This window comes from Macaca mulatta, chromosome 1 (assembly GCF_049350105.2).
Source record: "Macaca mulatta isolate MMU2019108-1 chromosome 1, T2T-MMU8v2.0, whole genome shotgun sequence".
Lineage (NCBI taxonomy): Eukaryota > Metazoa > Chordata > Mammalia > Primates > Cercopithecidae > Macaca > Macaca mulatta.
Genome location: NC_133406.1, coordinates 111,583,741 through 111,601,135, shown reverse-complemented (window position 1 = coordinate 111,601,135; position 17,395 = coordinate 111,583,741). Strand labels below are relative to the sequence as shown.

At 40.9% G+C, this 17,395-nt stretch overlaps 1 protein-coding gene and 1 long non-coding RNA gene across 9 annotated transcripts in view; one reads left to right on the top strand and one right to left on the bottom strand.

Annotated features, from left to right (window-relative positions):
* ASH1L (ASH1 like histone lysine methyltransferase) overlaps positions 1–17,395 on the bottom strand; it is a 231,212-nt gene that overhangs the window by 47,088 nt on the left and 166,729 nt on the right. For 7 of the 8 annotated variants that reach the window (XM_028828155.2, XM_077942335.1, XM_077942333.1 and 4 more), the window contains 2 exons: positions 15,534–15,628; positions 533–606 (listed from right to left, as the gene is read on the bottom strand). In XM_028828155.2, the coding sequence (XP_028683988.1) occupies positions 533–606; positions 15,534–15,628 (169 nt within the window). Of the gene's footprint in view, positions 1–532; positions 622–15,533; positions 15,629–17,395 lie in introns of all 8 variants that reach the window. The other variant, XM_077942316.1, reaches the window with a different exon arrangement.
* On the top strand, positions 3,690–7,827 carry LOC144330957 (uncharacterized). Its single transcript, XR_013397692.1, has 2 exons — positions 3,690–4,354; positions 6,363–7,827. It is a non-coding gene; the product is annotated as an uncharacterized LOC144330957 (long non-coding RNA).

Below are 17,395 nucleotides of genomic sequence, written 5' to 3'. Positions count from 1 at the left end.
ACTTTTCAATTTGGGAAGCAAGAGAAAAAAAACCAGCATCTTCCTATTTTTAGTTACCAATATATTTAAAGATCTTTCAAAAGTGCAAGAGTGTTAAACATTTTCCTGCTTCCTTTGGTAGAAGAATCTCTTTTGCATGTGAAAAATAAATTTCAAACTGATAAGAAGGAGCCAACAAAAATAAAGTCTGAAATTTCTTAGTGCTACTGGCAATACATCTAAATTCTCCTGAGACTTGCATCAGATAGAATTCTTACAGAACAAAATATTTGCTACCAAAATAAAAGTCCAGAATAACAACAGAAGGTTGCCTAGGAAAGCAGCAACCCACTGCTATTTTGCAGTAAGAGTAAAGGCAAATAGGTCACATTAAATATGGATGCAAATTCATTTTTCTTAGTTCTAACCTTCACAGGGACACTTCTGAAAACCTCCTAAGACGAAAACATAACAAGGTGAAAGAAAAACACTTGCATTTCCCCTCCCCCTTTACCATTTAAGAATGAAACCTGGTAAAACAGGCTCTCTGTACCTGATTGTGTTTCCACTGCCAAAGGATATCATAAGGAAGCTGGAAGTCAATTCTCTTTTGTCTTAGATACTTTCCTGAAACAAAAAACACTATCAATTTCAGTACCTATTCTGATATTTGCTTATACAAAGGGGTCAAACAGCTACAAGAACTAATATGTACTGACTAAAAAAATAAAGATTTAATTATTTAAGGATTTTTCCACCACCAATTTTTAATTTTAGCTATTCTTTCCCACCATACTTCACATGATATCTGCTAAAGATATATTTTAAGTATAATAGTCTACATAAAACAACAAATATAGCAAAACTACAACCAAAAACACACAGGTCATTATGAAGCTTATTAAATATTTTATTATTATTAAAAATTATTAAGGGTAGAGCATCTGGCACCTGCTCTCCTTCATTATTACGCATAACCTAAGGTTGATTACAAAAAAGAGAAATTCTTGTGTTTAAATAACTTGAGAAGTTTTCCAGGCAAATTTATGATCTTTTAACATTTTTTCCTACCTATTGAAATAGTACTTAGTAATTTTGTTTGATTTTTTTGTTTTTGTTTCATATAAAATTATTCAGCCTTAAAAAAGAATGAAATTCCTTTTTCTTTTTTTTTGAGAGGAGGTTTTGCTCTTGCTGCCCAGGCTGGAGTGCAATGGCACGATCTCGGCTCACTGCAACCTCTGCCACTTGGGTTTAAGCGATTCTCCTGCCTCAGCTTCCTGAGTAGCTGGGATTATAGGCATGCGCCACCACGACCAGCTAATTTTGTAATTTTTTTTTTTTTTTAAGTAGAGACAGGGTTTCCCCATGTTGGTCAGGCTTGTCTTGAACTCCCAACCTAAGGTGGTCTGCCTGCCTCGTCCTCTCAAAGTGCTGGGATTACAGGCATGAGCCACCACACTTGGCCAAAAGAATGAAATTCTTATACATACAGTCATGTGCTGTTTTAGTCAACAATGGACTGCATATATGATGGTGGTCCCAGAAGGTAATAAGGGAGCTGAAAAATTCCTCCTAGCTGTTGTAACTTTGCAGTACAAAGTGTTAATCATATGTTTGTGGTGATGCTGGTGTAAACAAACCTATCGCGCTACCAGTTGAATACAAGCATAGCAGACATAATTAGGTATAATACATAATCCTTGATAAATGCCACCATGCTGGGCTAATTTTTTATTTTTTGTAGACAGGGTCTTCCCATGTTGCCCAGGCTGGTCTCAAACTCCTGGACTCAAGCGATCTGTCCGCTCTGGCCTCCCAAAGTGCTAGGATTACAGGCATGAGCCACCATGCCCGGCCCTGTTTTCTCTTTTAACAAAAAAAGTTTAAAAAGAAGAAAAAATGTTAAAAATAAAGCTTATAAAATAAGGACATAAATTTTTTTTGTACAGCTGTATAATGTGTTCATGTTTAAAGCTAAGTTATTATGAAGCAAAATGTTAAAAAATAAAGTTTATAAAGTAAAAAAGCTACAGAAAGCTAAGATTAATTTACTATTGAGGAAAAAAAAATTAATGTAGCCTAAGTGTGCAGTGTTTATAAAATCTACAGTATACAGTGATGTCCTAGGCCTTCACATTCACTCTCCACTCAATCACTGACCCTCCACTCAATCACAGTCCTGTAAGCTCCATTCAGGTAAGTGCCCCATAGTGGGCTGCCATTTTTATCCTTTATATTATATTTTTACTGTACCTTTTCTACATTTAGATATGTAAATACCACTGTGACACAACTGACTACTGTATTCAGTACAGTAACATGATGTACAGGTTTATAGCTTAGGAGCAAGAGGCTATACCATGCAGCCTGGTTAGGCTATACTATTTAAGTTTATGTAAGTACATTCTATGTTTACATAATTATAAAATTGCCTAACAATGCATTTCTCAGAACGTATTCCTATGGTTAAGCAACACATGATAATACTGGTACTACAACATGGATGAAACTTAAAGACATTATGCCAAGTGAATTAAGGCAGACACAAAATAACAGGTATTATATACAATCCCATTTTCAAAGAAATAGACAGTGATTACCAGAGGCTGAGGGGAAGAGAGAATGGAGAGTTACAGTTTAATGGGTACAGAGTTATGGTAAGGGATGATGAAAAAGTTCTGGGGATGGATAGCAGTCATGGTCATACAACAATGTGAATGTACTTAAAGACACTGAATTGTCACTTAATTGACACTTAATTTACTGGAAGTTAAAAAAATGTAGTACATAAAAAACCATAGTCTATTTTATTTTATTTTATTTTATTTTTTTGAGACGGAGTCTCGCTCTGTCGCCCAGGCTGGAGTGCAGTGGCCAGATCTCAGCTCACTGCAAGCTCCGCCTCCCGGGTTCCCGCCATTCTCCTGCCTCAGCCTCCCGAGTAGCTGGGACCACAGGCGCCGCCACCTCGCCCGGCTAATTTTTTGTGTTTTTAGTAGAGACGGGGTTTCGCCGTGTTAGCCAGGATGGTCTCGATCTCCTGACCTTGTGATCCGCCCGTCTCGGCCTCCCAAAGTGCTGGGATTACAGGCTTGAGCCACCGCGCCCGGCCAAAAAACCATAGTCTATTTTAAAGGAGTAAATTGGATAGTCTGTGAATTGTGTCTTAATAAAGTAGTTAAAACAATACAGCAGTGTTAAAACTTTTTGCTTCAATGATTAAACACAACTTAGAAAAAACTCAAGAGGAGAAGGAAAGCCTATTGTATATATCCATGTTTTTGCTTACCATATTCTTCCTTCCTAATGTTCCAAAGTGTCTTTTTTAAAAACTGTTTCCGTTCTGTTCACAGAACTTCCTTTACTCATGGGGTACATCTGTTGGCAACAAACTCTCTTAATTTTCCTTAATCTAAGAATGCCTTCATTTCTTCTTAATTCCTGACAGATATTTTCATTGGTTAGAAAATTTGGAGCTGACAATTCTTTGCTTTCAGGATGTGAAAAATGTTGTGTCACTTCCATTTGGCCTCCATAGATTCAGATGAGAAATCTACATTTGAATTGTTTTATCCCCATAGGTAACAGTAATTTATCTGTCATTACTTTAAAACTGGTGTTTTTTTTTTTGTTTTGTTTTTTATTTTTTCTGAGACTCGCTCTCCTGAGTAGTTGTGACGACAGGCATGTGCCACCATGCATGGCAAATTTTTTTTTGTATTTTTTGTAGAGACAGGGTTTCACCATGTTGCCCAGGGTGGTCTCAAACTTCTGAGCTCAGGCAATCAGCCTCCCAAAGTATTTGGTATTACAGGTGCAACCTATCTCGCCCAGCCTAAAATTGTTTTGTTAGTGTTCTGAAATGTGATTATGTGTCTCGGCATATATTTGTTTGAATTTATCCTGTTTGGAGTCTGCTAACCTTCTGGAATACAGAGATTTCTCTCTCTTGCCAAATTTGGTAAGTTTCCAGTCGTTATTTACTAAGGTGCTTTTCATCTATGCCCTTTTTTTTCTCTCCATGACTCTGATAACACACATTTGCTTTTTTTGTCATATTCTCACAAGCTCCTCAGTCTTTTTTTTAAAGCCTATTTTCTATGTTGTTGTATACACTGAGTAATATGTATTATTCTATCTTGTAGTTCATAGATTATTTTCTCTGTCCCATTCATTCTGCTGTTAAGTCTATCTCTGAATGCTTTTTTTTTTTTTTTCCTGGTTCAATTTCTCTCATAAAATCTCTGAACTTTTTATTTCAATTACTGAATCAGTTATAAAAATTCTAATTTAAAAAAATTATTGGCCAGGTGCAGTGGCTCACTCCTGTAATCCCACCATTTTGGGAGGCAAGGCAGGTGGATCACTTGAAGTCAGGAGTTCGAGACCAGTCTGGCCAACATGGTGAAATCCCGTCTCTATTAAAAATACAAAAATTAGCCGGGTGTGGTGGCACATGCTTGTAACCCCAGCTACTCAGGAGGCTGAGGCAGGAGAATCACTCGAACTTGGGAGGCGGAGGCTACAGTGGGCCGAGATTAAGCCACTGCACTCCAGACTGGGCAGCAGAGCAAGACCCTGTCTCAAAAAATTAAAATAAGTAAATAAATAAAATAAAATAAAATAAAATATGAAAAATTATCTTCTTCTATTTCTTGATTTGTTTCAAGTATGTTCACAATTGCCTGCTAAGGCATTTTTATCAAGATTGCTTTAAAAATTTGCCAGATAATTCTAACGCCTTGGTGTGGACATACATTGTCTTCCCAAAGTGCTGGGATTTCAGGCATGAGCCACCATGCTTGGCAAATAACATGTGATTTTAAATTCAAAGCTAAACACTTTTGCAGTAGGGGCTCTAGATTTTATGAAATTTGTATTTTAGCTGGCTTTTTCTGAAACTGCTCCAGCAGAAAAGGGATAAAGCTGCCTCATTACTGCCAGCTGTAAGTAAATTCCAAGTTGCTTACTAGGTCTCCACTGAAACCTGAGTGTTGGGGGATGGGGAAGCTCCCCATTACTGCTAGGGAATGGTTAGAATTCCAATTCCCCAAGGGGTCTCCACTGACATTGTGGTGGGGTAGTTATGTTATTGCTAGGTGTTGGTAAAAGTGACTCGGCTACACCTCCTCTGACACCATGGCAGTGGAGGAAGAGACATATGATTGTTGGCCACGTATATGTCTTTCGAGAAGTGTCTGTTCACGTCCTTTGCCCACCTTTTTTTTTTTTTGGAGATGGAGTCTCGCTCTGTCACCCAGGCTGGAGTGCAGTGGTGTAATCTCAGCTCACTGCAACCTCTGCCTCCTGAGTTCAAGTTATTCTCCTGCCTCAGCCTCCCGAGTAGCTGGGATTACAGGAGCCCACAACCACGCCAAGCTAATTTTTTTGTATTTTAAGTAGAGATGGGGTTTCACTGTGTTGGCCAATGGTCTCAAACTCCTGACCTCAGGTGATCTGCCTGCCTTGGCCTCCCAAAGTGCTGGGTTTACAGATGTGAGCCACTACGCCTGGCCAAGAGTCTTTAAAACATTTTTATTATTATTATTGTTTTTTGAGATGGAGTCTTACTCTGTTGCCCAGGCTGGAGCGGAGTGGCACGATCTCGGCTCACTGCAGCCTCTGCCACTTGGAGTTCAAGCAATTCTCCTGTCTCAGCCTCCTGAATAGCTGGGATTACAGGCATACACCACCATGCCCAGCTAATTTTTGTATTTTTTTTTAGTAGAGATGGGGTTTCACCATGTTAGCTAGGCTGGTCTCAAACTCCTGACCTCAAGTGATCTGTCTGCCTTGGCCTCCCAAAGTGCTGGGATTACAGATGTGAGCCACTGCACCTGGCCAAGTGTCTTTAAAAAAATTTTATTATTATTATTGTTTCATTGAGACGGACTCACTCTGTTGCTCAGGCTGGAGTGGAGTGGCACTATCTTGGCTCACTGCAATCTCTGCTGCCCGGAGTTCAAGCATTCTCCTGTCTCAGCTTCCCAAATAGCTGGGATTGCAGGCACGTACCACCAAGCCCAGCTAATTTTTGTATTTTTTTTAGTAGAGACGGGGTTTCACCATGTTGGCCGAACTGGTCTCAAACTCTTGACCTCAAGTGATCTGCCTGCCTTGGTCTCCCAAAGTGCTGGGATTACAGGCGTGAGCCACCGTGCCCAGCCTTGCCCACTTCTTAATGGGTTTTTTTCTTGTATATTTAAGTTCCTTATAGATGCTGGATATTAGATCTTTGTCAGATGCAGTTTGCAAAAATTTTCTCCCAATCTATAGGTTGTTTGTTTATTCTGTTCATAGTTTATTTTGCTGTGCAGAAGTTCTTTGATTCTATGTCCATTTTTGCTTGTATTGCAATTGCTTTTGGCATTGTCATGAAGTCTTTGCCCATGCCTGTGTACTGAATGGTACTGCCTAGATTGTCTTCCAGGGTTTTTATAGTTTTGGGTTTTACATTTAAGTGTATATGTGTGTGTATATATATATATTTGTGAGATGGAGTCTTGCTTTGTTGCCCAGCCTGGAGTGCAGTGACCTTAGCTCAATGCAACACCCACTTCCAGGGTTCAAGCGATTCTCATGCCTCAGCCTCTTGAGTAGCTGGGATTATAGGCATGTGCCACCACACCCTGCTAATTTTTGCTTTTTTATTAGAGATGGGGTTTTGCCATGTTGGCCAGGCTGGTCTCAAACTGCTGGCCTCAATGACCCACATGCCTCAGCCTCCCAAAGTGCTGGGACTACAGGTGTGAGCCACCTTGCCTGGCCTACATTGAAGTTTTTAATCCATCTTGAGTTTATTTTTGTATATGCTGTAAGGAAGGGGTCCAGTTTCAATCTTCTGCATATGGCTAACCAGTTATCCCAGCACCATTTACTGAATAGGGAATCCTTTCCCCATTGCTTGTTTTTGTCAGGTTTGTCAAAGATCACATAGTTGTAGGTGTGCAGTCTTATTTCTGGGTTCTCTATTCTGTTTCACTGGTCTATGTGTCTGCTCTTGTATCAGTACCATGCTGTTTTGATTACTGTAGCCCTGTAGTATAGTTTGAAGAAAGGTAGCATGATGCCTTCAGCTTTGTTCTTTTTTTTGTGTAGGACTGCCTTGGCTATTTAGGCTCTTTTTTGGTTCCATATGAATGTTAAAATAGTTTTTTTCTAACTCTATGAAGAATTTCAATGGTAGTTTAATGGGAATAGCACTGAATCTATAAATTGCTTTGGGCAGTATGGCCATTTTAACAATATTTATTCTTCCAATCCATAAGCATGGAATGTTTTTCCATTTGTGTCTTTGCTGATTTCTTTGAGCAGTGGTTTGTAGTTCTCCTTATAGAGATCCTTCACTTCCCTAGTTAGCTGTATTCCTAGGTATTTTATTCTTTTTGTGGCAATTGTGAATGATAGTTCATTCATGATTTGGCTATTGGCTTAACTGTTATTGGTGTATAGGAATGCTAGTGATTTTTGTGCACTGATTTTGTATCCTGAGACTTTGCAAAATAAAGTTGTTTATCAGCTTAAGGAACTTTTGCTTAAGAAAACACTCCTCGGTGGCTCAAGCCTGTAATCCCAGCACTTTGGGAGGCCGAGATGGGCGGATCACGAGGTCAGGAGATCGAGACCATCCTGGCTAACACAGTGAAACCCCGTCTCTACTAAAAAATACAAAAAACTAGCCAGGTGAGGTGGCGGGCGCCTGTAGTCCCGGCTACTCGGGAGGCTGAGGCAGGAGAATGGTGTGAACCCCGAAGGCGGAGCTTGCAGTGAGCCGAGATCACGCCACTGCACTCCAGCCTGGGTGACAGAGTGAGACTCCATCTCAAAAAAAAAAAAAAAAGAAAACACTCCTCAGTGGGTGCTTGCTGGTGTAAATTTGAATGAGGTGGGAAAGTTGATTAGACAAAATGGAATCATTCATACCATATCCAACTAAAACAGAGTCAGGAGGCCATGGGGGAGGGCACTAAGGTCCCTGATCCAGGAACTGATTTTGCACTTCAACAGAAAATTCACAAGGATCTAACTATAACTAAGACTATGTCTTACCTAGTAACTGCTGCCACTCACCAATGACGACTGCACCAGTGACCTTTTTCTTTTCTTACTTTGTTTTTGAGACAGGATCTCACTCTGTCATTGAGGCTGGAGTGCACTGGTGCAATCTCAGCTCACTGCAGCCTCAACCTCCCAGGCTCAGGTGATCCTCCTGCCTCAGGCTCCCAAGTAGCTGGACCACAGGTGCATGTCACCATATCTGGCTAATTTTTTTTTTCTTTTTAAATTTTTGCATACACAGGTTTTCATTATGTTGTCCAGGCTGGTCTCAAATTCCTGAGTTCAAGCAATCCAACAGCCTCAGCCTCAGCCTCAAACTCCCAAAGTGCTGGGATTATAGGCTTGAGCCACTGTGCCTGGCTGACCTTCTTCCAACCTTCCTCTTTTGCTCAATACAACTCCAGCCTTTCTCTTTGTTTTTCAGACACACTTAGGGATGACCCTGGTCTATGTGTGCTGAATTGCAATTCTTTTTTTTTTTTTCCATAGAAAACAGGGACTTGATCCGTCACCCAGGCTGGAGTGCACTGGTGCAATCATAGCTCACTGCAGCCTTGATCTCCTGGGCTCAAGTGATCCTCCTGCCTCAGCCTCCTGAGTAGGCATGTACCACCACACCTGACAAATGTTGTTATTGTTTTATAGAGAGAGGTTCTCACTACATTGCCTAAGTTGGTCTCAAACTCCTGGCCTCAAGCAATCTTCTCTCCTCAGCTTCCAAAAGTGCTGGGATTACAGGCATGAGCCACCATGCCTGGCCTTCTTTTTTTTTTTTTTTTTTTGAGACAGAGTCTTGCTCTGTCACCCAGCCTGGAGTGCAATGGTCTGATCTTGGCTTACTGCAACCTCCACCTCCTGAGTTCAAGTGATCCTCCTGTCTCAGTCTCCCAAGTAACTGGGATTACAGGCATCCACCATCACTCCTGGCTAATTTTTTTCTATTTCTAGTAGAGACCATGATGGCCAGGCTGGTCTCGAACTTCTGACCTCAGGTGATCTGCCAGCCTTGGCCTCCCAAAGTGTTGGGATTACAGGTGTGAGCCACCACACCAAGCCTAATTATTGTATATTATTCCCAAATAAACCCTTTACTTGGAGATAATATTTATATTATCTGAATATATGTTTATTTAAGGCTTTAAAAAAGAGGCTCGGCGTGGTGGCTCATGCCTGTAATTCCAGCACTTTGGAAGGCCGAGGTGGGTAGATCACTTGAGGTTGGGAGTCTGAGACCAGCCTGGCCAACATGGTGAAACACTGTCTCTACTAAAAATATAAAAATTAGCTGGGAGTGGTGGTGCATGCCTGCAGTCTCAGATACTCAGGAGGCTGAGGTGCAAGAATTGCTTGAACCCAGGAGGAGGAGAATGCAGAGAGCCAAGATTGCACTACTGCACTCCAGCCTGGGCAACAGAGCGAGACTCCATCTCAAAAGAAAACAAAAACAAAAACAAAACACACATCTGTGTGCAGGTTTTTCTTTTCAATAGACATGTTTTCAGATTATTCGAGAAAATACCAAGGAGCAAGACTGCCACATCAAATGTTCAGAGTACACAATTGATATTTTAATACTGATGATTTTCCAGTAATCTTGCTACTACTACCAGTAGCCTTTTTTCCAAAATCTCTTTGGATTTTTTTTTTATATAAACAATCATGTCATCTATAAACAGAAACAGTTTCATTTCTTGCTTCCTGATCATTATGATGACTCTTACTCATCTTCTTGACTTAATACACTGCCTAGAACATCCATACAATATGCTGAGTCAAGAGTGGACAACTCTTCTTTCCAATCTTAGGAGGAAGCATTCAACATTTCACCATTAAGAATGATATCAGGCCGGGTGTGGTGGCTTACCAGTATCCAAAATAAAAAAAGCTGATCTCACTATAGGTCCTAGACTCATTAAGAGACTAATAAGGGGATGTTATAAATAATGTTATACCAATATCTTTAATAATTTAGATAAAATGGACAAGTTCCTTTAGAAATACAACGTATCAAAACCGAGTCAAGATGAACATCTGAATAGTCTATATCTTTTAAATAAATTGAGTACCTTACCATATTATTCACATAAAAAATTTCAGTTCTAAATGGCTTCCCTAGTGAAGCCTGGTATATATTTGAGAAAGAAGTAATACCAGTCTTCCAGAAAACAGAGGAGAAAACTAATTTTCCAACTAATTTAATGAGACTAGTCTACGCTTAATACAAAACCTGACAAAGACTTTAAGAGAAAAAAAAAAACAACTATAGAACAAAATTCATTCTAAAGACTTCTGCAGAAAGCTCTCAGAACTAAAAAGGAATTTTCTTATCTTATTAAAGACATCTGCAGTTAATTTTTACCCCCTTTTTCTTTTTCTTTCTTTCTTTTTTATTTTTGAGATGGAGTCTTGCTCTGTCACCCAGGCTGGAGTGCAGTGGTGTGATCTCGGCTCACTGCAAGCTCCACCTACCGGGTTCACACCATTCTCCTGCCTCAGCCTCTTGAGTAGCTGGGACTACAGGTGCCCACCACCACACCCGGCTAATTTTTTTTTTTGTACTTTTAGTAGAGACGGGGTTTCACCGTGTTAGCCAGGATGGTCTCAATCTCCTGACCTGCTGATCCGCCTGCCTCCATCTCCCAAAGTGCTGGGATTATAGGCATGAGCCACTGCACCTGGACACATTTTTTCTTTTTTTGAGACGGAGTCTTGCTCTGTTGCCCCGTCTGGAGTAGAGTGGCACAATCTCTGCTCACTGTAACCTCTGCCTCCTGGGCTCAAGTGATTATCCTGCCTCAGCCTCTTGAGTAGCTGGGAATACAAGTGCATGCCACCACACCCAGCTAATTTTTGTATTTTTGGCAGAGGCGGGGTTTTGCCATGTTGGCCAGGCTGATCTCGAACTCCTGACCTCAGGTGATCCACCTGCTTCCCAAAGTGCTGGCATTACAGGTGTGAACCATCACACCTGGCTGACAATTTATATTCATATACTTTCAAGTTCAACTGACACTTTTCCCATCTTCAATCTGTTATTAAATCTACATTTTGTGTTTTAAAATTTCAGACATACATGTTTTAGTTCTGGGACTTTCATTTGGCTATTGTTCATTTTAAAATTTTTATGTTTCCATTTTTAAGTTAAGATTTATCTGCTTATTCATAATAAGCATATTTTCCTTTACATCCTTGAACACAGTTATAACAATGACTTTAAAATCCTTGTCTGCTATTTTCAGCATCTGGATGACCTTGGAAATTGTCAGTGTTGACTGCCTTCTCTCTTAATATGAGTTATATTTTCATGTTTATTAACGTCCAGTAATTTTGGATTGAATTATGGACATTATAAGTAATACATCACAGAGATTCTCAATTGTGTTATTATCCTATGAAAAGAACTGGTTTCGGCCAGGTGCAGTGGCTCATGCCTGTAATTCCAGCACTTTGGGAGGCTGAGGTGGGCAAATTGCTTGAACTCAGGAGTTTGAGACTAGCCTGAGCAACATGGTGAAACCCCATCTTTATCAAAACTACAAAAAAATTAGCCAGGTGTGGTGGTGCATGCCTGTGGTCCCAGCTATTTGGGAGGCTGAAGTGGAAAAATCACTTGAGCCTAGGAGGCAGAGGCTGCAGTGAGCCAAGATTGCACTACTGCACTTGAGCCTCAGCAGCACAATGAGACCCCATCTCAAAAAAATAGAAAAAAAATAAAAAATAAGAAAGAAAAGAAAAGAAGTTTTTCTTTGCATTAGAGCAAGCAGTTACTGTGGGTGAACCAAAATCTGTAACACTGTCTTTCATGGGGTAGGCAGTAGCTGAAATCCCTACTTAGTATCTTTAGTCTTAACGACTTTACTGAATTCTGGCTATATATACATAGTTTAGGGGTCAGTTACCTAGATATGTGGCTTGAGTTTATATGCAAAATTTGCAGTTTCCCCTATTAGCATTTTATCCTTCACTTTCCTGCTGCCGTAGCTGTCCTGAAACATGGCCCTTAAATAATCAGTAAGATTCAAGGTTTCTAAGTGCTTACTTGTACTGCTAAATGGGACCTGGCCACAGACAAAGAGCTATACAAGTGGGAAATGCAACCAGTGTGCTTCTCCTCTTCTAATTATTGATTTTTCTTCAGTTTGTGCCTGCTTTTGATTGCTCTCCAGTGACTTAGGATTACTATGTTTTAAATTTGTCCAGTTGATGAATTTTTTTTCTTATTTATTTTTTTGAGAGTCTTGCTCTGTTGTCCAGGCTGGAGTGGAGTGGCATGATCTCGGCTGTCTGCAACCTCTGCCTCCCAGGTTCAAGTGATTCTCGTGCCTCAGCCTCTTGAGGAGCCAGTACTACAGGTACGCACCATTACATCCAGCTAATTTTTGTATTTTTAGTGAAGATGGGGTTTTACCATGTTGGCCAGGTTGGTCTTGAATTCCTGACCTCAGGTGATCCACCAGCCTTGGCCTCCCAAAGTGCTGGGATTACAGGTGGATAATTGTTATTCCCGGGAGGGTGAGCCTGATATAATCTACTCTTTCAATAACAAAAGTAGAATTCCTAGTTTTTTTTTTTTTTTTTTTGAGATGGAGTCTCACTCTTGTCACCCATGCTGGAGTGCAATGGTGTGATCTTGAACTCCTGGATTCAAGTGATCCACCCACCTAGCCTCCCAAAGTGCTGGGATTACAAGTGTGAGCCACTGCACCCAGCCTAGTTCTTATTTTCAAAGCCTATTTATCATAAGCAGATTTTAAATTTGCTGAGAGCCTGCTTCCACTGCTATGATCTCATTAATAAATACAAAAGAATCTTTCAAAAGAGCTTTGGCACTAATTCTAGAGAATAAGGAACTTACTCTTACCTTCATTAAGTAAGCACACATAAAGTTTATGTAGCTGAGAATTAAACCTTGTAACTTCATGTTGTAGTTAAATCTGTCTACAGCCACCCAACACAGAATAATTCAAGCAAACTAATCTTTACTGAAGAACTTGTTTATGTCTGCTGATTAAAAAACTCTGCTGGTACTGAACTCTCTCAGGGAGAAAAGGGAATTAGCTAATCAGAATATAAACAAGAGCTCCACAGTCAAGAGGGTCAAGAGAATCATAGTTGAAAAAAACACTACAAGACATAGAATCAACATCAAGTATACAATTAAGGTGCTCCTGGTTTCATACTATGTGTTTAATGAACCCCTTTAAAGCAATTTTGTTTAAACAAACCGAATATGTGAAGAAAACCTGTCATCTACATTCAATATTTTATCCTAATTTCTTCTTTTCTTTTTTTTTTGAGACAGAGTCTCACTCTGTTGTCCGGGCTGGAGTGCAGTGGCGCGATCTCCGCTCACTGCAAGCTCCGCCTCCCGGGTTCACGCCATCCTCCTGCCTCAGTCTCCCGAGTAGCTGGGACTACAGGCACCCGCCACCATGGCCAGCTAATTTTTTGTGCTTTTTAGTAGAGACGGGGTTTCACTGTGTTAACCAGGATGGTCTCGATCTCTGACCTTGTGATCTGCCTGCCTAGGCCTCCCAAAATGTTGGGATTACAGGTGTGAGCCACCACGCCCAGCCTTCTCCTTTTCTTTCATTTGTATGGCAAATATTTGATAAATTTCTATTATGTACCAGGTACTGGGAAATCCAGGGAGAGTAAGAAGGACAATGATCCTGTACTACTGGAGATTATAATCTAATGGAGGAGACAGATAAATAAATACTGTAATTACAGATATAGAGAGTGATGTTACCTACAACAAAGAGAGGTGAAGCCTCTTTTGGTGAGACAATCAGGAAAATTATTTTAAAGAAAATGGTACTGAAGCTGATACCGACATTAAGATCATCCTTAAAAGAGTAGCAGAAACCAACCATGGGAAGACTCTGAAAAAGAGCTTCTTAGGCAATGGGAATAACAAGCATAATGACCCTCCGGTGGGAAAAAGCTTGCTATGTTCTAGAAACTGAAAGAAGGCCAGTATGATACAATATAGTGAATAAGATTGAGATGGGAATGAATAAATGGAGAGAGATGGGGTAATCAGGAACCAGATCATTCAAGTCAAAAAATTTGCTTTTTAATCTGATGGTAAGCCATGCAAAGGTTTTAAGTATGATCTGGGTTAGGTTAAAAAATAATTTCTGTTTTTACTGAGTAGAGGCTGGGCCACATGGAAACACGACTGGAAATAGATCTGTTAGATGGCCATTGCAGCAGCCTGAAGAAAAGATACTACTGTCACAGACTTGAGAGATAGCAACGGGATTTGGAGAGAAGTCGGATATATTTCAGGGATAGAAACACAACAGAACTTGGAGATGAACTGGATAAGGGACAGAAAAAAAAATGGGAGGAACTTAGAATGACTTCTTGGTACCTTTTACTTATCTGATAAGCTCAATAATAGGGTCCTAGAAGGTACTACAATCCAAATGCTAAACAAAGCCTTGACATTTTTGCCAAGAATGAACAGTAGAATAAATATCACTCCATTTTCAAGCAGATAAATAGTAAAAACAGTGGGGCCTCTTTCTCTGATCATATGTGTGTATCTGTTTTTGAACGTGGAAAGTATTTGACACTGAACGGCTAACTACTTGGTTTTTCCTAGATGACATACCTAGGGAAACAAAAGGTACAGACATAGTGTTATTTATTTAATTTTTTTTAGAGATAGGATTTCTCTCTGTCAACTCAGGCTAGAGTACAGTGGCAGGATCACGACTCACCATAGCCTTAACCTCCTAGGCTTGGGTGATCCTCTCACCTCAGCCTCAAGAGTGGCTGGGACTACAGACCTGTGCCACCACACCCAGCTAACTTTCTTATTTTTTGTAGAGACAGAGTGTCACCAAGTTGCCCAGGCCATCAACTCCTGGGCTCAAGCAATCCACCTGCCTTGGCTTCCCAAAGTGCTAGGATTATAGACATGAGCCACCATGCCCGGCCCAGTGTTATTTATTAAGGCTCCAGTGAACAAGATTTATGCCACTGTGAACCCCTGACTATCAAACAGTGTACAAAATTCTTCAGAGTAGGGCCGGGTGTGGTGGCTCAAGCCTGTAATCCCAGCACTTTGGGAGGCCAAGACGGGCGGATCACGAGGTCAGGAGATTGAGACCATCCTGGCTAACACGGTGAAACCCCATCTCTACTAAAAAATACAAAAAACTAGCCGGGCAAGGTGGTGGGCGCCTGTAGTCCCAGCTATTTGGGAGGCTGAGGCAGGAAAATGGCGTAAACCCAGGAGGCGGAGCTTGCAGTGAGCTGAGATCCGGCCACTGCACTCCAGCCTGGGCGACAGAGCGAGACTCTGTCTCAAAAAAAAAAAAAAAAAAAAAATTCTTCAGAGTGAGTTTAAGTAAAATGGTAAAGAAGAGCTTGATCCCACTGGAGAAACAGAAATAATAACAAGATTAAAAAGACATTTCCCTCAAACCCAGGAAATACTGTTTCTTCTCAGCAATATATTGCGTGGACTTAGTACTTACCAACATGAATGGGCGCTGGGAATAATCCATATTCATGCTCTCCTGGAGTATACTCCAGCTTCTCTTTCTTTAATTGGATCAATCGACTCTTTGGGCTGTGATAACAAAAGAATGGGAAACAGTTAGAGGCAAAGAAATTTCTTCCTGTAGTCAAATACAGATAACAGATCATTCTACGAGGAGAGGGTACCAAGTACATTGAAAAATTTTTTTTAAAAATCTTTACTTCTGAAATTGTCTTTAAGAAAGAGGCTCTTGGCTGGGCATGGGGGTTCACGTCTGCAATCCCAACACTTTGGGAAGCTGAGGTGGGAGGACTGCCTGAGCCCAGGAATTTGAGACTGGCCTGGGTAACAAGTGAGACCCTGTCTCTATTTTTTAAAAAAAGAAAGAAAAGAAAGAGGCTCTTTTATTTTCTCCAACAGTTTTGGAGAAGGAACACAAATTTTAGATCTGATTACAATGACTGCCTTATATCTGGTTACTTTATATCAATACTGTGAAGTAGGTAAGCGGAAAGATGCTGTATAAGACTGAGCGACTTGCCTTGATTTTAGTAGTTGGGAAGGAGATTTAAGCTTCAAAACCTCAGTTTCTTGCTCAACATCTACTCACTATATTATTCTCTTGCTTTTATTCCACCATGTCTCTCTAGGCTTGTGTCTTCTACTCACATTATTGGTTTGTTTCCTAAAGTTTAAAATGAGATCTCAAGAGATTTCATAAATATATAAAGGGGAAAAAAAGAAGGAAAACAAAAAACAAAAATGAGAAAAAAGGGCCTTAGAAGAGCCTCATTTAATCATGACTATATTTTAGCTTAAAGCTCCACTTAATTCTTTTTTTTTTTTTCCCAGATGGAGTTTCGCTCTTGTCACCCAGGCTGGAGTGCAATGACATGATCTCAGCTCACTGCAACCTCCGTCTCCGAGGTTTAAGCAGTTCTCCTGCCTTAGCTTCCCAAGTAGCAGGGATTACAGGCATGTGTCACCACGCCTGGCTAATTTTTGTATTTTTAGTAGAGATGCGGTTTCACCCTGTTGGTCAGGCTGATCTTGAACTCCTGACCTCAGGTGATCCATCCGCCTCAGCCTCCCAAAGTGCTAGGATTACAGGCGTGAGCCACTGTGCCCAGCCTGAAGTTCCAGTGAATAAGGCAAAGCTGATATATTTCTTTCCTCTAATAAAATTATAACACACTGACTTTTGCCGGGCTTGGTGGCTCATGCCTGTAATCCCAGCACTATGGGAGGCCGAGGCGGGTGGATTATGAAGTCAGGAGTTTGAGACCGGCCTGGCCAACACAGTAAAACCCCGTCTCTACTAAAAATACAAAAACTAGCTGGGCGTGGTGGCAGGAGCCTGTAATCCCAGCTACTTGGGAGACTAAGGCAGGAGAATTGCTTGAACCCGGGAGGCGGAGGTTGCAGTGAGATTGTGCCACTGTATTCCAGCCTAGGTGACAGAGCTAGACACTGTCTCAAAAAAAAAAAAAAAAAAAAAAAAAGCTGGGTGTGGTAGTGCATGCCTTTGGTCCCAGCTACTTGGAAGGCTGAAGTGAAAGGATCACTGGAGCCCGGGGTGGGGCAGAGGCTACAGTAAGCCCAGATAGCACACTGCACTCCAGCCTGAGTGACAGAGCCAGACCCTGTCGGGGGAAAAAAAAAAAAAAAGCATGGTAACAAAAGGCAATGCATGATCATGGATTATATCCTGAATCAACGTAAGAAAGATTGCCAGCCAGACACAGTGGCTCATGCCTGTAATCCCAGCAGTTTGGGAGGCCAAGGCGGGTGGATTACCTGAGGTCAGGAGTTCAAGACCAGCCTTGCCAACATGGAGAAATCCCATCTCTACTAAAA